This window comes from Chinchilla lanigera, unplaced genomic scaffold (genome assembly GCF_000276665.1).
Source record: "Chinchilla lanigera isolate Chin_1 unplaced genomic scaffold, ChiLan1.0 scaffold00019, whole genome shotgun sequence".
Classification (NCBI taxonomy): Eukaryota; Metazoa; Chordata; class Mammalia; order Rodentia; family Chinchillidae; genus Chinchilla; species Chinchilla lanigera.
In genome coordinates this window covers 28,519,271-28,545,409 of record NW_004955420.1, presented here as the reverse complement: position 1 = coordinate 28,545,409, position 26,139 = coordinate 28,519,271, and the positions used below count along the sequence as shown (strand labels likewise).

General features: G+C 53.8%; 1 protein-coding gene across 3 annotated transcripts in view; it reads left to right on the top strand.

The window, feature by feature from the left end:
- The window catches only part of Trak1 (trafficking protein, kinesin binding 1), a 90,407-nt gene that overhangs the window by 2,176 nt on the left and 62,092 nt on the right, over positions 1 to 26,139 (top strand). For all 3 annotated transcript variants that reach the window (XM_005383552.2, XM_005383551.2, XM_005383550.2), the window contains exon 2: positions 19,569 to 19,763. In XM_005383552.2, coding sequence (XP_005383609.1) covers positions 19,569 to 19,763 — 195 coding nt within the window. The remainder of the gene's footprint in view (positions 1 to 19,568; positions 19,764 to 26,139) is intronic.

The window sequence follows — 26,139 nt, the reverse complement described above, 5'->3', positions numbered from 1 at the left end:
TCTGTATTAGTTGTCTTATTTTTTATTTTTCGTGGTGCTGAGGATTGAACACAGGGCCTCTCATGTGCAAGGCAAGCACTCAGCCCCTGAGCTACTCTCCAGCCCAAGTGATTGTTACTGTCTTTGCTGTGACCTGAGATAAACGCTTCTAACAGCGCGTATGTGCTTTTCGATTATGGAGTGGTTATCTCCGTAACCCCAAATAAGATAATTAGACTCTCTTTGTCAACCACAACAGGGGACTTGGAGTGCCCACTTCCTGGGATTGCAGTGAGGCATAAGTGAGTTCAGTGTGGTGCTTGCAGCGTTCTGAGGATGCTCACTATCTAGTTTAGCTCTGCCTGCTCACCTGCCCTCTTCTCTGCGTTGCGCTCCTGCCATCTGTGTGCCTGACCACGCAGGAAGGTGTGCACACAGCACGCCGGTGTCTCTGCTGAGCACGCCGGCCTCCAGCCTCCTCCTTGGCTTGGAGGACTAGCTGCTGCTGTCCCCCCGAGTGGCAGGGGAGGCCTGGGGCTGGGCAGACCGCTCTCCTCTCCTGTCTTTCCTGCTGAACCTCATCTAGGCCCCAGGCCCACCTCCTCTGCTGCGGCTCTAGCTTCACTCTGTTCTTCCTTTCGCCGGCACACTTGGGGCTGTCTCTCAGAAATGTGTTTCTCCTCCCTCTTGCCTGTCCTCGCTTGCTCGTAGGGAGCTGTTCTTCCTTTTTATCCCTTGCTGCCGCCATGCTGGTGCAGGCAGCCTCTGGTCTCTGAGCTACCTCCTACGGGTGGCAGGGCTGGTGGATTCCAGGATCCGCTGGAGCTCTGGGTCGTGGTGCGAAGGGGCAGGAAAGCCCTGGAGGCCTCTGAAGCTGCTGGTGAGGCAGAACTGCTGTCTGCTCTTCAGAGTCAAATACTGGATTTATTGGGAGAGCAAGTGACATATTTTTGTAAAAATACTTAGAAAACCTGGAAACTCTAAATGAACTCCCAAAGAACCTCTGCAGTGATGGAAATACATTAGTAGCCCCATGTGTCTGTGTCATGCCTGAGCTGTGATGACTTGGAAGAACGTTTTTTTTTTCCATCAAGAAATGTTTATTGGACAACTGTTAGGGTGCTAAAGTCAAGTGACAAGTCCCTAAGTACCCAGGGAGGGAGGTGGTGTGAAGGTGGGACCACAGCAGGAGCATCTCTGCCAGCCGTGTCCCCATGGGCACGTCATCTGCAGTCAGTCAGGGACCAGGGCTCCAAGCTGTCACTGGCCCCTAGTTGTGGGTTCGGGCCAGCCCTGCAGCAGCCCTTGGTCAGCAGGCTGTGTCTGTAAAGACAGAGCATGAACAGTTCTGGAAGATGCTCAGCAACCAAGTGGGTGTCCGTATTACTGACCGCCCCAGACCTGGATACTGGAACAGTGGATCCTACCTGGAACTGCATAGGCCCGGCTCCTTCCTGCACCTGCTACCCTGAGTATGGGTGGGGTCCTGGGCCCAGGTTCTCCCTGCTGGTGACCTGGGGGCTCCTCTAGCAGGCAGCTGTGCTGTAGAGAACCAAGCTTTACATTTATATGATGTGAGTTAATTTAAACTTGAACAGGCACGTGTGGCCAACTTGGCACCTGACAGCCCAGCTCTGCGCGTGTTCACAGCTGTGATGGATTAACTAAGGGTCAACTTGTAACATGCAGCTGAACTGACTCAGTGTGATGCTGGGTGTGGAGGGCCCACCTGAGGATTGTTGCCAACAGCATAAAAGCAGAACTGGAGGGAAGGTGATGTGCAGGTGGTTCTCCTGGAGAAGTGGGTCGCACTGGCTTTCCTGATTTGATCTTAGCTCTTGTCATCCTCAGAGGAGCTCAAGTTCTTGCTGTTGCTGAGGATGGCCGAGGTTCTCTTTGGGGGAGCTCTGCTCCTTACTTTGAATGTTGCTTCCTGGCTCCAGAGGGAAAGATGGTGTGCTGTTGATCCTCCTGGAGAAGCTTGTTACTGTGGCCTTCCTGATAAGAACTCAGCTGTTCTCATCATTGGAGGAACTCAAGACCTCACTGTCACTGAAGATAGCTGCAGTTTGTTTCGGGGGAACTCTGAGTGTTGCTCCTGGCTCCAGTGCAGATCCCTCAGCCTGCTGGCACAGATCCTTCACCCTGCTGGCACAGACTTTTTAGCTTCCACCACTGAACTTTGGGCCTACCCAGTGCAGATCCTTGAAACAGGCCTGCATGAGATGTTGTTATGGATTCTGGGCCTCCTATTGGACTCATAGAGGACATTGCCATAGACTCTAGGTCTGCAGCTGGACTTTACCGTGGGATCCAGCCCCTCAGCTGGATTCTTTGGGTCTCTAGTGTTTTTACAGATCTTCCACACTCTTTTGCATTTGACTTTCTGGGCGAATATTTTAAAATAATCCTATAAATTGTGTCCTGTATTAAATTGTTTCCCTTGTAAGCCCTGACTATAACAATAGCTTTCTGTTAGATGTCTCTGCAGACCTGTACCAAATGGCTTCTGCTTGGAAAATAAACCCTAGATACTTAGTTGATTGTGGAAGTGACCAGCATCTCTGCATCAGTTATAAAAAGTGATTTTAAAGATTTTTGCATTGTTATTCAGGATTTATTTAAAGGCTTTCTTGATGAACTCGAGGCTCTTGATAGAACTCTTCCTACTTGTGTGTGCTTTTTTTTATTAGATAATGTGTGTTTCCCTTTTTTGCTTTGGCCTCTGGAGAGCTCAATCACCTTGGTTTTTGTTGAGTTTTTACCCTGAATGCACTCTCTGCACATTTCTACCTCCTCTCTTTAACCACGTATAGTGGTTGTTCTTGCTTTGTTTATTCTGATGGTGCTGTTATATCCTCAGCAGACACATGGCATATAAAAAGACATTAGCGGACAGAGGCCCACACACTCCCTCAGGGCACCACACCATGAACTTTTTGCTGCAGCAGTCTCCCCTCTCCTCCTGTTTCAGCCTGACAGACTCTGTTACTTGGGAGGAGCACTGTGGCATCTGGGTGGGCCTAAGGTGTGTCAGCTCTGGGGCAGGAGGTTGGGGTGTGACTCACAGTGCAGCACTGATGGTGTTGTAGCAGAAAGTCCCCCATCCCAGGCCAGTATACTTCAGTTTGTTAGCTGCTCAGGTAACAGTTCCTGTTCCAGCTCTGGTTGCTCCTGTCTCTTAGAAACGGCTGGTCACTGTGATGCACAGCTCGTCACTATGATGCACATTGTATAAACCAACCCCCAATTGACAAGCCATGCTGTCTCTGTACTTCCTGCTTGCTTATACCATATTAGCCCTAGACCACCAGAGATCAGGGCCTGATGTTTTGGGAGTGATCTCAATTAGTGCCTGCTGATGTAAAACAAATCTACCTTGAAATCCTGGGTGTCATTTTGGTGTTTCTGTTTGCTGTTTCATCTGGTGAATTGGCTGGGAAGACCAACTGTACTGACTTCTTTGATCACTGGTTGTGGCCCTTGGGATGGAGCAAGGACCTCTCCAGGTCCCGATGGGAAGGCGTGCCCTCAAGATTTCTCAAGTCCCCTCGGAGGTCTGGAGGAGGATTCCTGGCTCCCTGCTTGAGCAACTCACATTGGACCCCAAAGGAGGAGCATGCAATCTGTCTGTCTGCCTGCCTGCCTGATTCTGATAAGACCCCTTGAAGCACCCCAGGTAGTCTTATCAGTCCTGCTCAGCTAGAGCAGAAGAAGAGCTTGGTTAACTCTTGCCAGTTAAGGCCACCCTCAAGGGAAGAGGATTGGGATGTGTAACCTCTGAGTGCTGCTGAATGATTGTGTGTGTGAGTGGACCAGACAGTGTAAGCCATAGGCTGCTCTGTCCATGCACCAAGGTGAGGAGCACTGGTTTTGGAGGCTGATTGGGCCCTCACCTGTGGTTCCATGGCCATCGACATATGGCATAACGGAGGCCTCACACCCTCCTTAGCTAAGTTGTGCGTAAGTCTACACGAGAAGCGAGGCCAGGCGGGCACTTGAATGGTCTCTCTCTGAGCGGCACTCACCCTTTGTCTGTTGAGCCATCGTTCCAGGGTACAGAACACACACACAGGAAGTCAGAGATGGGAATTAAGTAGTCAAAACCCATAGGCCCTGACTGCAGGAGAAAGGGCTTTTTACGGAGTTGATAACGAAACTGAGCTGCTCCCTGCATATCAAAAAAAAGCAAAAAGAGGCCCACTCTTCCTGAGAATTCCACTGTGGTACCCTTGTCTGCTGCCACAGTTGTTGCCAACAATTTCATGCCCCCCGCTCCCGACTCATCTACTTCCAGCCAATTGAACTGGTTCAGATTGCCGTTGCCTGCATTTGGCCATACCTTCTGCTTCACAGCTATGCCTGTCCTGGTCAGATGGTGTCATCTAATGCCCAGCAGAGAAGACTATCAAAAATTCCTTCTTAGTTCCACATTTTGACTGAGGAAAAATTGAACTGTGAGCCCTGACAAATGAGTTGCACCCTGTCTGCCCTGTGTAGATAGGATGGACTGAGCTCTATCAAACTGGGCCCCTGAGAGCCCACGGTCATTGCAAAAGTCAGGGGGCAAACCTGTGGCAGATTTGGTAGACAATGGAGCAGAACTCTCTGCCTTTAAAAGTTCTCTGTCAGAAAGTTACCATCACCAGGACAATTAGGACTCTTGCCTCTCACCCCTTCTGCCAGGCACAGACGTGCAGCCTGGGAGGACATCTCACAGAACATGGATTCCTGTATAAGCAGTCCCCATACTGCTCCTGGGAAGAGACTTCCTCTTCAAGTTAGAAGCAGCCATCTCCTTTGCACCAAGCCAGTCAGCCTCCCTCTCGTTTAGCCCTGCACTTCGCCCTTTGACTGTTCCCCAAGAGGAAGATGATGCCTGCATCAGCCTGAGACAGATAACCGCAACCCTGAGGTTCTGAGAACTCTCCTCCCAGAGGTATGAACTAAAGACTTGCCTCCAGGCCCGGCCATCAATCATGCCGCCTCACCATGCCCCCTGTTGCTGTCAGGTGTCACGGGAAGCAAAAGAGGCGTCCAGCCTCTAAATCCCGGGTGTTTCGGTGTTTCTGTCTGCCATTGCAATGTGACTGTGAGGTGGGTGCTCGATGGGCTCTGGCAGTGCTGCCCGGCTCTAAGGTGGGCATGTTGGGGTCTTTATCGTCAGGGTGTGGATGATCCCTGTCAGGCACCTGTGCTGCGTGGCGCGGACGGGCTCAGTGTGTACCAGAAGCCATGCTGTTTCCTGTTCAGCCTCAGCCCCGTTTCCCTGAAGCCACCCCAGTCCTGCATCTCACAGTGAATTCTCCAGCTCAGTCCTTGCCTGTCTCTGGCTTTGACACTTGGCCATCTTCTGGGCATGGCTGTGGGTTCTGGAGTCGAGTACCCAGCCTCGGGCCCCTTGCCAGTTCTGTACCCGGAGCAGGGAGTGCTGCGTGTCTTGGGCTTTTGGTCTTCGCATTTCCCAGACATCTGTCTAGGAAAACACCACCTCGACAGTCTGGTCCCAGAGTTGTCATCCAGGTAGAGCCAGCAGGGATAACCTGGGGAGGCTATGGGGCCTCACGCAGTAAAGGTGGCTGGATCAGCTGCTGCTTGGATACCAGGGCCCCTGAGTGCTGATCCCAGAGGGGCATCCAGGGCACCCTCTGTTTTCCCTTTTCTTGTCCTCCCTTTTATTCCTGTTGCCCTCCCTGGCTCCACTCCGGCTCCTCCCCTCCCCTCCCCTCCCCTCCCCTGCCCTACCCTCCTCTCTCCTTCCTTTCTGCTCCCCAGTCCCTGTCCCCTCCTCACCATCTTCTTTAGTGAAGCAACTGTTTTCTCCTGTGTGCATCGAGGTGGGTGTGGACTGCTGAGCCCTGGGAAGCTTCACAGTCCTTGGTAGCACTTGGATGCCACAACAGATCACAGGCCAGGCTGGGCCGGGTTGTGCTTCTGGGGCTCTGCCGTGTCCCCGCTTACCTAACACGTGTCCTGGGGTGATGAGAAGACCTCCTGGTGTGCACCTGGACTCTGGACATTTGCTAGCGGGGAGGCTGGCACGGGTGTCACCTTAGCTAGAGTGAAGCAGAAAGGAAGAGGTAGCTCCGAGTAAGGCTGGAAGCTGTGCATCCTGCAGGAAGCTGCTCCTCAGGGACTGGGGGACTTAGGAGCTGCGCAGCGCACCCAGAGCCAAGGTGGCTGGGACGAGGCAGACGCCCCCTTGCTAGGTGAGGGCACAGCGCCACCTGGTGGCCAGGAAGGCATGAGCCACAGGGGCCGCAGGGGAGGGCAGGGCAGGTGTGCAGCTCTGCAGAGGACAGGTAGAGCTGCCACTTTATTATGTGGCACAAAAGAGGCCGCACCCCCACCCCTTCCCGCCTTAGTCCACCCCTTCCCCGGGCTGTCCACACTGGTGACGTTGGGAGGTTCTGATGCACGATTCCCCTGCCTGTCAGTGGTTGTGCATTTGCATCTTTGAACTCAGTGTACCTCAGCCAGGTGTCGCCTGGATAAGCTGTCAATGACCCCCAAGCCCCAGTGGCAACTGTGGTGCTTACCTCTTGCTGTGATCACAGGTCACCCTCGGACCCACAGGGCTTTCGTCTGTGTGTGCTCGCCTGCCTGTCATTTGGGAACTTGGGCAAGAAGTCCAGTGGCTGCCTAGGGTCACTGTGTTCTCCTGGAGGAGGACAGGCACTCAGGAGTGTGCACCCTGCCACACCAGCACATTCTGAGTGGCTGGACGCAGGCTAAGCTGTGTTCTTGACATCCCATGGACCACTGCAAGTCAGGTGGCCTGGCCTGAGTCCCAGGGTTGAGAGGGGGCATTTTGTCCCTTGTGACCCCAGGGAAGGCGTGGCATGAAGAGGTGAGCAGTCTGGGTTTGGGGGTTCCGGGTAACAGGTATGGGTGGCCAGCCCCTGAAGCCCAGCACTGTCTCTGCCTGCTGGGGTACGGAACCGGGTATGACATGGTCCGGTGGACTTCCGCAAGGAGAGAGCAGAGTTTTAGGGCTGTGGTCAGCAAGTGCTGCTATTGCAGCACAAAGGGTGGCAAGGCTGTGTTTCAGGGAAACTCTTAGTTCAAGAAGCAGGCAGGGCTGGGTTTCCCCAAGGGCCACCATTGTAGAGCCCTGGCCTGGACTTTCAGGGCCAGGGACAGAGCTTCACAGTAGGAGAGGCAGCGCTTTCAGCCTAGACACCAAAAATACAGGCGGCTGGTAAGCCTAGGCTCCCCTTGACCCCTCTGGAGCTGTCAAGCTGTCGCTGTGCCCTGTCATTTTGTGACTGCAGGAACGAGGCCACGAGAGCTGTTTCTGCGTGGGAAATCCCACGTTAACCCTCTTCAGCAGCAGTGTCTGCAAGCAGCATTAGAAGTTCTCAGCCTTGCAGTGGTGCGAGGCTGGTCTTTGGTGAGCAGAGTTTCCAGGCCCAGGCTGCTGGGCTCAGGGTCCAGGCTTGCTCACCCGGCAGCCCTGCCTTCCAGTTCTGCTGCCTGGCTGAGACAGGTTCATCTTTGCAGAATTCACCCACGTGCGGCATGTGCCTTGGGAGTGCTGTGTTGTGTTTGCACGTTGCCCAGAGGTAAACGTGGTCAGTTGTGGAGGATTTTCATGTTCCTGACCTCTAGCTGCCACCTGTGGGCCGTGCTTTACATTTTCTGTTTCCATTGCTGCTGTTGGCAGAGGCAAGATGCCTGCCTGGGAAGCACCGGGCCCACATGGGGGCCCCATGTGGGGTGAGTACGCCCGGAGCAGTCCGAGTGCATTTCCCCTTGGCTCTAACCTCATGCTCCTTTGTGATTGCCTTTGTAGCAGGTTGTCCTTTATCATGTTCCACGTTTTGAATTTGTGTTTGTGTTGGTTTGAAACCTAGTTCAGGGAACAGGGACTCATGGTCGGGTTTAATTTATCGATTTCTGTTTAACAGCCCGTTCTCAGGCTGTAGTAATATATTTTGGATGGGTTTGAAATCTTTTGATATCCTGATGATCTCATGCGGTGTTCTGAAACAGTTGCCATTGTGCACTTATAAACAGGGTTTGCTGCCCGGGAAGGAAGTGAGGTAATGGAAGAACAGATGAGTGCGCTGGATGGTGGGGCGCTGTCGTTGGCACTGTGATCTCCCGAAGTCTTGTTCTGTTAATAAAACGGAGTCTTCCTGACTTGGCCTCAGCTCCTGGTCTCCACGTAGCCCTGGTGCCAACTGGCTCCTGTGTCCCCGCCATGGCCCCCATAGGGAAGGAGGCAGGGAGGGTGTGGGCTTCCGCTTGGAGCACCTGGTCGCAGCGCTGGGCAACTCAGAGCCAGCAGGAGTGCGAAGGGTGCAGATTGGGTGGGAGGAGCTACCCTGTTCCTGACATGGGTGATGCAGGAGCGCTGGCTTACCTCTTGCAGTTCGAGGACCATCCATATCAGCCAGGGTTAAGTTTGGCTGCAAGAGCAGTGGCTTCCCTTGCAGGGATTTACTTTCCTGTCACCTGAAAGGAGCCCAGTGAGTGGCTTCCTAGTCCCCAGGCCCAGGCTCATTCTTGCCACCAGTGCACCATAATAGTGATGTTTTCCATCCTAAGGTGATCTCAAGTCTAAGAAGGCTGCTGGAGCTCTAGCCATCATGGCCAAGTCCCAGGCTTTGGAAAAGGCTTACATTTCACTGCTTATATCTCCTTGGCCAGAATTTAGCTTCGTGGTCATATTTTGCCATGAGGAAAAGGAATGGTAAAGAAATGTGGTCTTTCCGTGGGGCTCAGGGCTTTGCTGGTGAGGAGAGTATGGCAGTAGGAGGCTACTAAGCAGTGTCTCCTGTGCCTCATTGACCAGTATTAAGAACATGACGTGAGCCTTCAGCATGTGTGTTTCCTCCTGTCTCCTATCATGCCCTGTGCAGGAGCCATGGTCTTTGCAGTGGCAGGGCCAGCTGAGTAGCAGAGGCCACTGGTGGCTGCAGGCCACTCTGGGCCATGCAGGGGCTCTGACAGCTGTGTAGGAGTCTCAGGTGGTCCACAGAGCCGCTGTCCCTGCATGCTGTTCAGGAGCCTGCAAGGTGCTTGGGAGCTCGGAAGCTAGGTGCAGGAGGAAAGGTAGGGATGCAGAGTTGGAGGAGTTTGGATCAGGGAGATCACAGGTCCTGGAGGGCCGGACCGGGGAGTGGCCTTGGTCCAGCACTGGAAGAGCAGGGCCGCTGCCTGTCTGCATGGCTGCCCAGCTGCCCTACGCCCGCAGCAGAGTGGGGGAGAGTGGGCATGGGCACCCTGCCCCTGCGTGTGCTCCCCTTCCCCTCCCAGGAGCAGTGTCCAGGGGAGGGCCGTGCAGCCCCCTCCTCACTCCTGGCCGCAGTTGTCATTATGCACAGCACTGCTGAGTCCCCACAAACTCCCTCGGGCCCCAGACAGTCCAGAAGGCGCAGAGATGCATTGGATGTTGAGATGTAGCCTCTGTAAATCCAGAAGAAACATCTCTGGTATCTCAGTGACCCCAAGGGTGGCAAAGCCATGCTAGGCATGGTGTGGGCTATAAGTCTGACCACAGTGGGTAGGAGATTGATCAGTCAGTGTAGGGGATTCTTACTGTAACGTGATGTCTTTGTTCCCAAAGACCTTGCAAAATGGGACACTCGGCATACAAGAGCCATACAGCTGTGTAGGTGGGACATGTAGAGAAGCCACCGGGGTAGATGGGGCACTTCTACCCCGGGCAGCTCAGCCCTGGAGCCAGGCTGTGAGCTCATGCCAGGCCGGGGACCTGCAGGCCGCTGTGCCCTCTGGGGTGGAGCCCATGCTCTACCTAACTAGCAGGGATCCCCGAGCCTTTGCCCTTCTCCCCCAGGCCGCAGGTGCTCGCCATCCCACTGCCCTTGTGAGTGAGCAGCACAGTGTCCACACCACCCTGACATCCCATCCCACTCACTGTGACCCGTGTGCTCATGGGACAGAGTCCTGTCGTGTCCGTGCCACCTGTGCGGGAACCGTGCAGCATGACTGATGGGGTGTGCGAAGTACCTGACAGGAAAGGGTTCCTAGCAGCCCTGAGAATGTCCTGGGTGTCAGTAATAGGGAGCTGAGCACCATAAAGACAGAACTGGAAAAGGACTGTAGGGCCGGGAATACGTGTAGCTCACAGGCACAGTGCCTGCCTGGAGAGCACGAGGCCCTGAGTTTGAGTCCAGGTACTAAAAAAAAAGGACTATAAATGGCCAGCATATCTAGGAAAATACATTGCAAATTATTTAAAAAGGATGCAAATAATAAAATACAGATTTTATTATTAACAAAAATACAATTCCAAGTAATAAAGCAAGGCACTTAGGGTTGTCACTCATAATGACATAACTGGCAAAGTTTAACAAAACCCGCAGCATGAATGAGGATACAGCCCCACTCCTGGGCTGTTTGTGGGTCTGCATGACAGTAACCAGTTCCAGACCATTTTCATCACCCTGTTGTCACTCCTACTTGCGAGCAGTCATGCCCCAGCCTCTCCCTTTCTTTGTTCCTGGCAGCCACCGGCCTCTGTCTTTTATGCAATCTGAGCGTCTTTTATGAGAGAAGTCGTGTAGTATGTGATCTTCGTGGCCGGCTTCTTTCACTTAGCATGTGTTTGTGCCTCAGTCACCTTGTGGCCTGTCGCAGTACCTTGTTCCCTTTGGTGTTGAAATATAATCTGTTGTTTGCCTTCACCCTGTTTTGTCCATCTGCTCATTGGTCCATGGGCATTGGGTGGATTCTGCCTTAGTCAGGAACAGGATTGCGGGGTTGTACGGTCGCTCTGTGTTTCACTTATTGAGGAGCCATCTGGCTGTTTTCCAGGGGCCACCTCTGCAGGTGACAGAGGGTGCCACTCACGATGACACTGGAGCACCAGCCATGCCCAGGGCTGTCCTGACGAGCTAAGACGGGTAGCACCTTCACCCAGCCCGACTTTCCCTCTGCCCGGGTGCTTGCCACCCTCCTGGGGGTGGGTTGGATTCCTGCGAGTGTCCTCAGTGTCCACTCTACGTGTGTCTGTGCACACATGCACGTGGCGTGCTTTTAAGTTCCCACAGATGACACCACTGCCGGCACCCTTTGCCTCTCTGTCCTCACTAGTTTGTGCTTTTGACATTTTTGACATTGCTGCGGCGTCACGAGTCCCTGTGCAGAGGGTGCATTCTCAGGACTGATCCCAAGCTGGTCTCGTTGTCGTGTGTACAAGGTGCAGTGAGTGGAAATGTCTCTTGGTTCCTTTTGAGAGAACCGCTCTAGAACAACATGGGAGGAACCTGTTGGGCATGTGGGTGAAGCAGGTCTAGTGTGCATAACGTACACGTCCCCATTTCAGGAGTGCCGAGGGTGGAGGTCACTGTGTGGCATGGGGGCTGCAGCCACGGCTGCTGTCCTTCTGCAGTGTCCCCGCTCCCTGGCTGACACTGTGCCCTCTAAGGAGCAGCTTCCACTGTCCCCTCCGCAGCCCCTGCAGCACCCAGACTGCTCTCCAAGTCAGCAAGTCTGACCATGCCGCACGCCGCATGTAAGTGGGTCACGGAGTCTTTGTCCCGTGTGGCTGGCTTACATTGATTGGCATAATATCTTCGAGGTTGGTCCGAGTGTGATGTGTCAGCTTGAGGTGGCAAGGTATTCCGTGGTGGGTCGTCTGCCAGTGCAAGCCCGCTTGCTTGCACCCTTTAGACTCCTCGAGTAACACTGTGAGGAGCGCAGGTGCAGAGAGGCCTGTTGGCCTCCCCACAGTGGAGCTGGAGGGTCACCAGACACCGGCTTGCTGTGTCAGCGGCAGTTCTCTGTCTTCACGTTTGGAAGAACCTGGTCATGCATGCTTTTAGTGACCAAGCGAATCAGAAGCCATGCTTGTGTATTTTGCACTTTGGAGTTTGGGATTCCTCTGTGAGATTTAATCCTAAGGATGAGGATGGGTTTAAAGACCACAGAAAACTTGGATTTCTAACCCTGCTGTCCAAGGTTCACTGTGAGGGCCACCCCAAGCATACCTCTCTGTCTGAGCGTTGTTTAATAATTGTCAGATGTAGCACACTCACTTTAGAGACGTTGCCAAGAGAAGTGGAAATCCAGAGTATCTTTCATTTTATTTCCTAGTGTGCCAAGTTGACATGGTTACTAACACTCCACTTGTTCGTATTTTCTTGGCAGTGTAGCTCTGGGCTGGACTTACTTGTACCCACGAACCTTTCCTCTTGCTGTACCCTGCTCTGTGCCTTGTGGGTCAGGCCCCTCTCACTGAGGTGCATTGCTTTTCTGTTCCCCGGCTGTCTGGATACCAGGCCTGCTGGAGCCGCTGCTTCTCAGAAGCAAAGGCTTCGCTCAGCAGGTCTCCCTCACTGGGCCCCGCCCCCTCATTGCACAACGAACCGCCTGCTCACGGGACAGTGCCACATCCCCTTGCACAAGATCGCCCTTTAGCCTGGCCCTGAACACCTTGCTTCTAACCTGACTGAGCGGGTGGAGTGGGCTGCTGTCGGGTATGTATGACTGGAGCCTGGGTGTTGTGTGTGTATGTGTGCATTTGTGGGGCAGGTTCAGTGGTCACTCAGTGCCTGACCCTGGCCAGTGCGGGTGGAACCAATGTGATTGCCATCTGGCTTAAGAAGAGAGTTCCAGGTGCTGAGGACACCGTCCGGGGAAGTCCACCGTGGGCCTGGTCCTGTGCCTACAGTGCAGTCTCACTGATTGTGTGTCCTCCCCCATTTCAGGAGGCAGCGGGGGACTCAACCCTTTGTGGGAGCCAGGGGAACAGGGGAGAAAGGGAGACTTGTGTTGTCCCTTTGTGGCCAGAGTGTGCATAGTAGACAGCTCCGCAGGGATAGGAGGGCGGTGGGGGCTGCAGTCCTGGCTTCTGTTTGCTGCTGCTTAGGCTGGGGCTACACTCATGTTTCTGAATCTTGCAGGGCCTTGGTTTCCCCTGTTTTGTTTTTTTTCATAGCGATTGAATCCAGGGCCTTCACACTGAGCTATACCCCAGCCCTTTAAATATTTTTTAAAAATTTTTATCTTGAGTCAGGGTCACACTAAGTTGTACAAGCTGGTCTCAAACTTGGAATCGTCTTGCCTCCAGCCTCCTGGAGTGCTGGGATGACAGGCTGTAAAGAGACACTGAGAGTCATGTGTATCTCGGGCCTCAGTAGGACTGTGTATGTTTTGGGTCTGTGCCCTTTAATCCTTGTAATTTCAAGAAAAAGGAATCGTGACCAGGTCTGTGCAGAGTGGCTTTCTTGTGGAGAGGAGGTGAGGAGTGTGCCGAGGCTCCACACTGGCTGTGGGTCTGCTGCCACTCCAGGAGATGAGCAGGCAGAGAGGTGATGTCCCTGGACAGGGGCCTGGGTACACAGCTCTTGGGGACAGCAGTGGAGGGTAAGAAATGGAGCGGGTTAGGAGGTAAGGAGGACGTAGATATGGCCCTGTGGGTGAGTGAAGGTCTTTTCTCTTTAATGTCCCCTAGGACATCGCTCCTTGTTCCAAAGTGAGGTGCCAGGGTGTGATCCGGCACTCAGACCAGTGATGTGTGTGTTTGATTTGGCCCAGAGGGGTGGACATTTGTTTGACAGGGCAGCCCGGGCCTCCAGGAAGAGGTCAGCCTGTTGGGGGCTGGGGCCACTCTTTCTGGGGAGGAACTGGGGTGACCGCTGTCTGGATGGGGCCCCAGGATGGGCATCCTGCAGCCTTGTGCCACTGTTCCTCACATGGGGAAACCGAGGCCCAGGCTGGTGGGGCCGTGACTTTGTGTAGGTGACAGGGTGAGCCTGGGGCGGGAAGGGATCTCTTGGCTGGCATCGGGCCCTGGGCATTGCCGGCAGGTGGCAGCCTGGTGCTGCTTGCTCCTGCACTACGCCTTCTGGCTCCCTTTGCCCTGTGCCTTCTGCTCCCGTCTTTTCCTGTGTCCCCCTCTCACTACCCCGCAGTTTCCAGTGTGAAGGTGGCTGGGTGGTGTGCAGGGTACTCTCTTTCTCCTGATGGCTCTCTGTGTCCTGCTATTTGTTCTGTCTGCCAAGGCCCGGTCCCTCTGGTTCCGCAGGCAGCGGGAGGCCAAGACCCTGGGGCCCTCTCTCGAGTCTGGGGTGCTGCCACTCAGAGCCTGTGTTGCCCTCCTGAGAGGAGGCCCGCTCCTAGACAAGTGGGTGCCCCAGAGCTCACGGGGCTGGGCTTCACAGGCGGCTCTCGCAGTGGTAGAGGTCAGTGCTAACCCAGAGCAGTGCCTCTGCTCTGCTGCAGGCAAACTGCAAACCAGGTTCCTGGCGGGGGTTGGGAAGGGGCGCGCCAGCTGAACACAACCCGGCCCCTGGGTGGGGGGGTCTCCTACTGTCCCTTTGGGATGAGACTCCACAGCTCTGGATGCTCTTTGCCTCCCGGCACCCCTAAGTAAAGCCCTCCTGGAAGGAGGGTTCTCTCCGAATCCTGAGCCTCAGAGAAAGCTGGGCAGGGTAGCCTTGAGGATGGCAGGCATTGGGCCAGCACTGGCCAAGGATTGAGGGACACCCAGAGGGGACCCTAGCTGGATGCACGTCCTTCATGCTGAAGGCTGCCATGCGTCCACCTCGGGTAGCGGGTGGACAGGCAGACCTGCCACTGTCACTGCTGTTTCTTCCCTCAGTTCCACCCTTCACTCCACTCTGGTGGGCACTGCGCTGAGGGCTGGGTCTGCAGGCGGCGACTGCAAGCACTTGCTCCCGGGATCTAACAGCCACCGAGAGAGATGTGGAGAAAGCACTACTCATGCTGTGCTACAAGCAGGCACGTGCAGGGAGAAGCCTCAGGAGGCTCCCCGGGTACAGGGTGATGTTCAGGTGACATTTAGGATGCGGCTGGCTGCTGGTGTAAACCCAGATTTGTGGGGGAAAGTACCAGAAGGGTCTGGAGAAGGCAGACGGCTCATGTAGTTAGCTGAAGGGGCCGGAGGCAAGCGCAGGACTGAGCTTGGGCAGAAGCATGCTGGGTCAGCTGACTGACCCGAGCCTGGGGCCAGCGTGGCTCTGGCTCAGCGAGGTGGAGCCTTGCTCCCCCAGAGTCCTGGCCCTGCCCTGCTCTCTCCAGCTGTGAGGCCGGGTGGCCGGCCACCGGGTCATCCCTCCATATTACTGTCCCTGGAAGTGGCCCCAGCACTGGCTGATTGCAGATGGATGGGGCAGAGGCGGCTCGAGACTGTTTTGTTCCTGTTGCCGAGGGACATGGGTGTCCTGCAGGGTAAGGTAGGAACTGTCATTTCTAGCTGGTGGCTGTGAGCCCAGCCATCCCTTGGGGGCTACGTCCCTAAAAGAAAGCAGCAGAAACGATGTCAGCCAGCAGCAGTAGCGTCTGCCCTGGGAAGGGAGGTGGAGTCATGGAGCTCTCTACAGGGAGCAGGGAAGTGATGACCTTCCAGAGTTGGCACCCGCGGCCGTGCCAGCTGGAGGAGAAGGTGGAACAGTTGCTGAGAGGTTCTTCATTCTCTGCTTGCCTGGCTGGTCTTGACAAGCTGGGCTGGCTTGGGCTGCCGTTGTTCAGATCTGCTGAAGCCATGTCCTTCTGGGGCCTGGCTTCTGTTAAGAAATTGTCACTTATCATTTGCGACTTCCACCCAAGAGCACATTTCTGCATCTGGTTGGTTGTGTGTGTTCAAGCTTTGAAGACTGGATGACCAGAGAGAGCACTACAGGTCCCTTCCCTCCAGGCTGTGCGGCAGCATCCATTCATGCTTTCATCCCTGATGAGCTTGGAGAGCTGGGCAGGGCTGTCCCTCCCTGTGGCCCTCGTGGTGGCAGACTCGCTCCTCCATGCCGGGCTGTGCCTCCTGTGCTCGGGGTGGGAGATTGCCTGCACCACCCAGGCTTGTCTGCATCTGGTTGGCCATCCTGCCTCATGGTGCAGCTTGGCCTGTTTAGAACTGAGCTTCCTGTGGTGGCAAAGTCTGGGATTCCCAGTGACCTGCTTACTCCCTCCAGAAGGGGGCAGCAGATGGCAGAGGGGCGGAGGAACTGCCTGCCAGCTGCCAGGCTTCTCAGACTGGATCTGAAGCTGAGCCAGTAATGTCTTTGTCCCAAGGTTGCTGCAAGGGTCCCAGCAAGCTCTGGGAACACCCAGTTGGGGTTTGGTCTGCTGAGAGCCTGCCTATGGGGTTCTTGAAAGTGCCTAGGTGATAGTCACCAGCCTCAGCCTCCGATGTGTCATGAGGTACACATGGGTCTATCTCCACTGGAGCCTCTGGCCCCATGGCCAAGGTCAGAGGGAACCCTGGGCTGCCTCCACTGTCCTTGTTGTGCCCTAGTGCTCTGGGCCTCGCATGCAACTGCAGACTTGCTGACATTTGTATGCTGGTCCCATTGGGAAAGATCATACACACAGTCTTTTGAAAAGGCGTATTGGCCCAGTCTCACCTTCCAATACCCTATCTCCCGGTCATCAGATGCTTTGAGGCACATGATCTCTCTTGGGCACAAGGACCATACTGTAAATAGTTGACCTTTGGACCTGGACACATGGGAGGATAGGTCGAGCCTCGACTTTTCCGCCACTGCCAGCGTGCTTGCAAGTGACACAGGGTTCTTAGAAGAGATTTTCTCTTTTCTGGACTGTTTCTGTCCCCATCAAGCAGCACAAGGACTCTAGCAGATGCCAGCCTGTGGCGCAGGTGTCATGCCCGAATGTGTTCCTGGCCTGTTCTCTTGGGGCCAGGTCGGCACTGCCCCTGTGCAGCTGCTGTGCAGTAGCAGTTGGGTTTGACCCATGTTTGGCCAAGAGGGTCACCTACTGGCCTCAGATTCCTTGTCCCAGGCCCCCTTGTTCAGATGGTGGCCGAGGTGGGTTGGGAGGCCTCTCCCAGAGTGGGCTCTAGGAAGCAGCTGTGCACTGGAGGGTGAGAGGGTAATGTTGGCGTTTGCGGCTGCCTTGAGCCTTTCCATGGTGTTGTGCTGCGGGTGGGAAGTGAAAATTCAGAGAAGTCCTCTGTCCTGAGCCATGCTGCTGCCCTGCCTGGGAGGGAGGCCACATCTTCGTTTTCTGCAGACCTGTGCGAGGTGATGGGGCTGGGCTGAACTGGGTTTCAGCTGCTGCAATGCCAGGGTACTTATGGGGACATTTTCCATATCCAGCAGAGAAGCCTGGGCGATGTGCTCCACCCTCTGGGATGGAGCTGTGAAATTCGGAATGCCCTTGTTTTCTGAACTTTAACTCCTTGCTTATTGCTTTGGGAAACCACCTGACCTCCTGATGGCCCTGTTCTGCAGCAGAACTCTGTGTGTTGGCTTAAGTGGGAGCCTGTGGGGAAGGCCAGAGGGAGATAGGAAAGGCTGGTGTCACCGAGAGGGGACAATTCCTACCCACCCACCCCTACTCTCTGCCTATGATTGTTCCCCTCCTTTCTGATATGATTGGGCCGAGGCCCACACAGAACCAGACCAGACCTTCTGACAGGAGAGGAATCTTTATTGGGTGGGAGAGTGACACAGTGGGCTGCCCAGCGGACTAGGACAGCCCCGAGCTGAGCAAAGCTTGCGGTTTTTAAGCTATTTTTTAGGAAGGGTGTCCGTGGGCCAGAACATTTTCCGGGGAGGGGCTTGTCCGTGGGTCAGAACAGCCTGAGCAGGGGTGTCATTCGTCAGAGTTTAACCAAGGCAGGTGAGGGCGGGGTTGGCTTTTGTCGAGGGGAACTGTAGTGGAACAGGTGAAAAGGAAGGAGTTTTTATTAACTCCTTAATAAAAGAGCTTAAATCCCCCCTGGGGCGGTGAGTTGCCTTGTAACTTACCACTTTCTACCTGCTGCATGGCCCGTAGGAGGGATTTTGGCAAGTCCCCAGCATGGCTGTTCTGGGCACGGGTCTTTCCACATTCTGCCTGTGTCCCTGTCCTGCTGCCCTCCTGGCCTTGAATGTGGAGGGAGTAGGGGAGAGAGGGCCTGACCTCCCTGCATTTGGAGTTCTGCCTTCTGTTCATCAGCCAGTTCTGCCTGGGCCCTTCCTACTCCCACTCATAGCTGTGCCCACGCTTGCCGCTGGCACCAGTCATTCCTGTTATGTGGGGGATCTGGCTGGCTGCCTCCTCTGATCTGATACCTCGGCTCCTGTTTGAGGTGCACTCAGCATCTTGGTCCATCCTCAGCACCTGCCTTTGCCCATGCTGAATGGCTTCATCCTTCAGGTGCGTTCCTTCTGCGCTCCTGTTTCTTGTGGAGGACAGGAAGATGAGGCCTGTGCTGTCTCCACTCTGTCCATGGTCCACCTCCAGGGCAGCCTTGCTACAGAGTGACTGGGCGTACACTTACTGTTTGCTTTGCTTTTTCTGTTTAGCTGTGTGCACCTGGGGCACTTGCTCCCTTTCTAGGTTGGCAAGACCACTGGTCTCATGGCCACTTACCGTCATAGGTCTCTGATGTCAGGAGTAGCCGATGGTTAATTAACACCTGTTAGTATTTTGGCATGCTTTGCTCAGCTCAGGGCCGTCCTAATCCTCTGAGCAGCCTGCCGTGTCACTCTCCCGTGCAATACACCTTTCTCCTTTGATAGGTGAGCACTGGGGTAGAGAAGTAGGGTAACAGGTTTGCGTCCTGGTTACCATCACAGTTTATTTACGAAGGCTGTATTAGTGTGCTTTGGATGAGTTGGTTCACCATCCTAGAGGTTCTTGTGCACCCTTGGGCCAGATGCATAGGGGTGGATTCAGGATAGCTATGCTTGGAAGACAGCCATCTCCCAGCACAGAGTCAGATACTAAAACACCCAGGAGGTGGAATTTAAGAAGCACAGCAACAGAAGTTCTGGAGGCGAGATTAAGCACCAGTGTGTCAGGGAGCTGGCATTCAATCCATGCCTTGAAGGGGGCATTTCTTGGTATAAGTAATGGTTGGATGCCTCCTAGGAATACAAAGGTTGCAAGGGCAGGACCATGACTGCTGTGTTCCATCACGTCTCCTGGGCAGATGGAAGGAGGGGTGGATGAATGGACAGATGAATTAATACATTAAATGCAGGCCAGATTCTAGCCAAGGGGAACGCTGAGTGGTAAAAGAGTGGGAGGAAGAAGTTAGGCATGCAGGGTAAATTATAGCTGGTTGGCCTAAGTGCAGAGTGCTTGAGAAGGATCCCCGGGGATAAAGGCTACAGAATGCAGGCTGTCCTTCCCAGAGAGTGGGCCCTTGGCAGCAGGTCTTGGCAGTGAGCTGCATAGTTCTAAGCTTAACTTTTTTTTAGTTTTACTTGACACATAGTAATTGTGCATGTTTGTGGGGTATAGCATCACATTCAGTACAATTTCTTATATAGTATGCCACAGTCAGATCAATCAGCATATTCCTCACAGTGTTTGTCTTTGTGTTGAGAACATTCAGGATCCTCTCTACCAGTTGTTGTGAAACACACAATGAGTTGTCAACCACAGTGACCCTCGTGTGCTATAGAGCATTAGAAATGATTCTTCCTATCCAACTTCACCCTGTACCTGTTAAACTGCCTCCCCTTAGGTCTTGGGGGTAGAGTCACAGTTGGCAGATGCCCTGACGTGGCCGCACCCGTCTTCTCCGGGCAGTGAGCATGTGAGCAAAGACACTAGCTCCCGGCCCAGGCCCAGCTGGTTAGCGCAGCACGACCACTGCCGGTTCTGGCTCTCATTATCGGTCCTGTTGGTCTCCCTCCCTGCAGACGTGTGCAACAGCACCAACCTTCCCGAAGTGGAGATCATCAGCCTGCTGGAGGAGCAGCTGCCTCATTATAAGCTGAGAGCCGACACCATCTATGGTTACGACCACGATGATTGGCTCCACACGCCCCTCATCTCCCCAGACGCCAACATCGACCTCACCACCGAGCAGATTGAGGAGACGCTGAAATACTTCCGTAAGTTGCTGTCCTTCTGTGCAGTCCCAGTGGGATGTAGGCGCCCTCCCGGTGGCACTGCAGAGAGGCCTTGTGTGGTTCCTGCATCCTTGGCCTGCTCTCTGTGGAAGGGGGTTAAAAAACGTGGCCAAAGAGCTTAGCTATGTAAAGGTGTTGATGATGTTAATAGAAATTTTAGAGTTGTGGGGACCAAGTAGGATTTTTGTTTGAATCCATTTTCTTTTACCTATTCAGAAGAATTTGAAAATGATTCCATTTTTCCTTCCTCCTAATATACCACATTGTCTTAGTTTCTTCTCTCATTGCTGAAACAAATACCCCACACCCAAGGTTAAAGGAGGAAAGGTTTATTTAGCTCACAGTTTGTAGAGGTTTCAGTCCATTGTCAGCTGGCTCCAAGGCAGGGTGGCATGGCAGAGGAAAAACAGTGCATGGTGGGCAGAAAGTAGCAAAGCAGGGAAGCAGGTGATGAGCAACTCTGTCTGTCATGTTCTTTCAGGCTAGCCAACCTTACAGTGGGTAGCACTCACACCTGTAACCCTAGAATCCTTAATTCTAGCCAGAACTTTGCCATACCATCAGTGGACTTTACCCTTAATCCCAGCATCACACACTCCAGATCCAGCCACCTCTGCAAAAGCCCCGCTATGATGATGAAGCTTTTGGGGACATCTACACACAGCCACAGCACAGTGAGTCCCTGGCAACTCTTAGGGGAAGGAGTTTGTTTGCACTTAAAACCAAAGGTTTTAAATGTAAATGAGCACTCACCAAGGGAGTGCACAGAACTCTGGAGTACCCCGTCGCCACGCCCTCCCACAGCAGGACCCACTGCCCTCCGAGCCGAGAGCCCTGCTCTGGGCTTGGTGTCCTGTGGGCTTTGTGTGTTTGTGTACACACAGGTCACCCCAGAGGTGTGTGACTCACAGCCCTGGGAGTCACCGTGTGTTGGCAGTTGGAGGAATGGATCCCAGGACCCTTGCTCATGCTGGGTGCACTTTCAGCGTCTGTGAGGACAGTGGGTCCCACTGTGGGAGAGTGTGGGGACAGGGGTGCTCCAGAGTTCTGTGCACACCCCTGCTGAGCACCCTGGATGGGATGATGGGCTATACCTGCCAATGTTGGGTGTTCCGAGTGCAGAGACCGTGCCCTGCCTTCTCCTGCTGGGCTTGCTAAGAAGTGGGGGAGGGCTCAGGGCCCTTGCTTTCATTTGAGAAGAGTGACCTTCTCAAGAGTCTCCATTCCTGCCCAGCCAGGTAGACTGAACTCCCGATGAGTCTGAGGAACCCAGAAAATAGAAGTGAGCCACACAGCAAATAGGGGCATTTGTGATTAGACGCTTGAGCAGGAAGAACAGTCAGCATTTAGTGCTTCCTGTGCGCTGAGTCATTCAGGGGCTTTTCCTGCATCTCCGGTAGTCCACAGTGACCTCTGCATTGTACTGCATTTACCCATTCTGCCGCTGGGGCACTGAAGCTTGGGAGTAGGCAACTTCCCCAAAGGCACACAGCTGTCTGGGGGGACACTGAAATTCAGGCATGGGCTGTCTAGTCTGACTCCCTATCTTAATCACTCTCAGAGAATGGGGACACATTCTAGTTTAACAAATGCACCTGGTGAAAGAGAAGCAAACAACCACAACCCATAGCTTCCCAATACGTTAGTATCTTGTTTATATGTAAGATGTGTGCCCAGCACATACACAGACACTGTGGCTCACGGACCCACATGAAACCTAGCCTGTCTTTGAAAGTAGTTTCCACGGCTGGGGTTCTCACCTCAGTCGGACGTACCCCTCACACTTCCCCAGTGGTGGGTGGTGATGACCACGTGCACCTTAGACTTCGCTAGCCACTTGCCCCCGGTAGCCCCCAACACGAAGCTCGCTGGGGTGGATGTCAGGCAGCTGCGGCTTCTTCGGGTCCTCCTTCCAGGGCCTAGAGGTAGCTGTTTGGCTCATGAATGTTGGTGAAGGTCACATGCGTTCCTGGCCAGTGACCTGCTGGCCGCGCCCCCTCTGAGGCTTTTGTGGTGGCTCCCCGAGGAGAAGAGAAGGCCACAGGCAAACAAGAGCTTTCCGTGTGAAGCGCTGCTCCGAGCCAGCTGGTGCATGCTTCCTGAGAGCCAGCAGGCGCTGTGTTTCTTGGAGAGCTTGACCTGTTCGAGTTTTAGCTGCAGGTTTTTAACCCAGCAGCGGAAAACATCTCCTGCATTCCTGATTCTCCTCTAGAGCCTAACCTAGGACTTTGCACTGGGCTGGACCAAGGCAGGGAGAGCTCAAGGCCCTTGCTGGCATCCAGACCAAGTTGCTTACTTCCCTTGTGGGGCAGGGGAGGAGGGTCTGGGAACCTGCATATTAAACTGGCTTCCCTGAACATTGTAATTTCTTAAAATTAAGTTTAAATAAAAAAGATAAAGACCATTAATGCAGTGTAGCTGTCCTTGTACACGGGTCTGAGATCTGGGTGTAGTGACATGCCAAGCTCCTAGAGCTTACTGAGTGAGCCAGGTGTCGTATGCAGGGCTCCCTGTACTTCCCTGGCACTCTGGCAGTGATATCACACCCTGTTCCCATGGTCGCAAGGTTGTGGGTCCACTCACGGGTGTTCAGGGAGAACCCAGCGTGGACAGTGCTCGGTCCAGAGGAGAGGCTCCATCTGTCCGGGGTGAGGCAGGGGTTCTCAGGACTCTGCTGCTCACGCCATCACTGCAGCCGCTTCCAGCCTGCCCTTGTTCACAGACACAGGTCCCTTATAGCCTCAGGTGGCAGGTGGTGCTGCTCTAGATGTTGGCTGTCCCTCTGGCCTCCTCCCAGGCTTCACATATGGCCACACGCATGAGGCATGCTTATGAGTTCTGTGCAGGAAGCAGGTCTCCCTCTCTCTCACACTCTTGTGTGTCGTCATCATGCCCTGTCCATCCCGGCACCTCTTCCTGACTGTCAGTGTCCTGTTCCCTCTCCCTGTTCATCCCAGACCTGTTCTCTGACCCTGCTGCCCCCACCACAGTCTGATCCTCCCTGGCCACCGTCTCATCCCTGCTCTTGCTGCCCCCCTGCTTACTTCTCTGCTGACTCTGTCTTCTTTCCGTGTCCCGCTGGGGGCTGCTGCTCCTCTGCATCCTTTCACTCTTTGCGTCACAGGTGGGGTCATCCAAGGCCCTGGCCTGGCTCTGAGCTCTGACCTCTCCTGGCCTCAGCCATCTTGCCTGGTGCCCTGCAGCCACCCTGTACCACAGCCCTGATAATTTAAAGATTTTTTACTATTTTTCAATTCAACTTTACAAGGATGACTTCTGAAACTCCAGCAAGACAGCTTCTTGGGAGAGAATAGCACTGCCCGCCACCTGAGGAAGTGGAACTGGCCTTGAGCGATAATACCTGTCGGGTGGGCAGTATCCTGGAGGTATGGGGTGCCCTGATTATGGCCAAGGTCTTTTCCTTCTGAGAGGCTCAGCGTGTGCTAGAGTTTGCATCCCGAATGTCCCTCAGAGGTCATGAATTACAGGTTTGGTGTCCACCCATGGGACACTTCTTTTCCCTCTCTCCCTTCCCCTCTCCTCCCTTCTCTTCCTTGGGGGTGCATGCTGAGACCTTTAGGAGGTGGGGCAAGTTGATCTCTGGGGGCATGGTCTTGAGAGGAGATGGCCCTGCCCTCCTCTTCCCTCCTTTGCTTCCTGGGCACCATAAGTGAGCAGGCCATTGGTCACATTTTCCCTGCAGTGACGTACCTGTACCACTCCACAGGACAAGTGACTACAGACTAAAACCCCGAAAACAGGAGCCATATACACCCCTCCTCCTTATAAGTTTGTCATCGCAGGTGTTTTGTCACAGTGATGGAAAACTATAACTGGAGGGCAGCCCTCCTGTGCGAGAGGGCCCTCCCATCACTGGCCAGTGAGCCAAGTGGCCTTGGGTACACTGCTCCTGATTGTGGGACTTGCTTCTGTTACTTGGAAGTCAGTCAGGATCACACGTCCTGACTCTAAAATGTGTGGCAGAGAGTTTTGCATTCTGTAGTCAAAGGTATCCCATACTGAAGTTTTTAAAAATGTTTTTTGTTTTATGGCAATTTTCTAATATGAGTTTTTCCGTACTGTATGGGTAAGAAGAAAGTTGGAGCTTCTAATTTTTGTTTTTAAAAATTGTAATGTTTACTTTTTCAAGTACTATGAAGTTGCTTTCAGGAGAACTTTAGCGAACATCTTAAAGAGTTTCCCCAAAAGACACCACAGAAATACTCACCTCCCTCTCTAGGCATGCTTTAAAATCACCAAGGACTTTTCTCATTAAGATTTAGGGACATTTGAGGCTTAAATTCTAAAAGATTCCAAAGTACTGAAAAACTTTCACCTTGTAGAGCAGAGCCCAAGAGGGCAGAGCCCAGGCCTGATGAGTGGGGTTGCTGTTTTCAGGCAGGTACCTTGCATTAAATGAGTGTTTAGTAAATGCTTCCTAAGTTAGAGAAGACACAGACATGTGTTTTTAAGTTAAAAACGTATATGCTTTTCTTTTTCCTTGTTTATTTTTTGTAAAATGAAGGAATTTTAAATCCACATGTAGAATAGAATATTCTGTTTGTTGCTGTCTTCCAAAGATTCTTCCATCCTAGTTGAATTTCTCAGTGAAACAAAAGTAAAGGTACAACAGTCTTTCTGCCTATACCTCTGCAAACTGAATAGATCTGTAGTGTGAGTGCTGACCGCGGGTGCTGACCTGAGCAGGGTGTGGGTGATGGCTTAGATCTAAAATGTTCCTTAAAGTCTCCTGTATATAGAGGATGACTGGATCATGGGGCACTGTGCTCACCAGTGGATTCTTGCATTGATGGGTTCATGGCTAAATGTGCTGTCAGAGGTAGTGTTTTGGAGGTGGTCACCAGGATGTGACCTAGAAGCATGTGTTCTTATCCTGGCTCCTCCCGTCTCTCTCTCCTTCTTGGCTGCCATGGGGTGAACAGCTGTCCTCTTTCAGGTCTTCCCACCATATATTTCTGTCTTGGAGCCAGCTGACCGTGGACTGAACTCACTGGAAACCATGAGCCAAGTAAACCTTTAACCTTTAAGGATGTCAGATATTATGTCCCAGTGATGGGAAAGTGATTGAGACAGGGTGGATGCCAGTAGTTTAATGAAGTAGTGACCTAAGAAAAAGCATGGGTTGTGTATGTGTGTGTATGGAGAGAGAGCGAGAGAGACAGACAGACAGACGGACACCCTGATGGAAAGCAAGGTGTCTGTGCCCATAGACCTGTGAGTGGAGGAAGGAAGATACTGAGGGAGTGGGCTAAGGACTGTGCCAGGGCGCAAAGGAGAGCTGATTGCCAAGGAAAATTTTTATTTGCTAACAAAAATAACACCAGTGTTAATGTGTTTATAAACAATGGCCTCGCCTTTCTCTCCTGTCAGTGCAGAGGCCTGACTGCCCTTTCCTCCAGTCCCCAACCTGGAGCTGTGTCCTGCACAGGCAGGGACGTCGGGGAGCCCAGGAGCAGGGCCTCTTCCTGCTTGCTCCCTTGCGCATGGCTCCTCTGTGGCCCACGTTTGCTGGCCCAGGGTCGGCAGGATCCTAGTTGGCAGGACTGCCGTGACCTCCCTCACACTGGCCCCATGAGCTGTGAGGCCCCAGCATTCAGTGGGCCAGGGGCTGGAGGGCCTTCTAGGGAGGGGGCAAGGTGGCCCCACAGGAGCCCTGGCCCAGGGTGCTCCTGCAGCCCTGGGCTTGCTCTGTTGCCTGTTCGCTAGCAGCTTGCATTGTTTTTTGATGGTACCAGTTGCAACATTGTTTCCTTTTCTTCTTTTTGAGATTCAAATGCTTGGCGAGCACGACTGCACAGACTGTTTTCTGTTTCATGTCGATGCAGCATGGCTCAGACAAAGCTGGAGCGGGTTCCAGTGGGCAACGTCATTCCCACCCCACCTGCTCCCCTGTGATGGGCTCAGCCCACTTCAGCGGGAACCAGTTTCCGGTTCATGTATTTTGAGGCCAATGGCATCTGCCAGGTGACCCGCTGGTCCCGGCATGAGATTCCTCCTCCGGGCTTCCTCAGCAGCCTGGAGGCCAACATAGAGCCAGTCCACATGGGGTGCACATTAAGGGGAGCTGCACTGAGGCTGGGTGTCTGCTGCACTTGGGGGTGCAGCTATGAAAGCCAGGCCATGTCCCCACCTCCTAGGAGGTGGTAGCTGCCTGTGTCTGGAATGAGCGGGGCCAGTAGGCGAGAGTGGCTGACAGCAAACTGTCCCTCAGCAGCCTGCCTTCCACCTGGTGCCTGTTGATGGGCAGTGGCTTTCATAAGTGAGGCTCGCCAGGAGGGCTGTGAAGAAGGCTGCTGCTCTGCAGGGCTCCCGGAGCAAGTGGAGCGAGGGGCTGGTG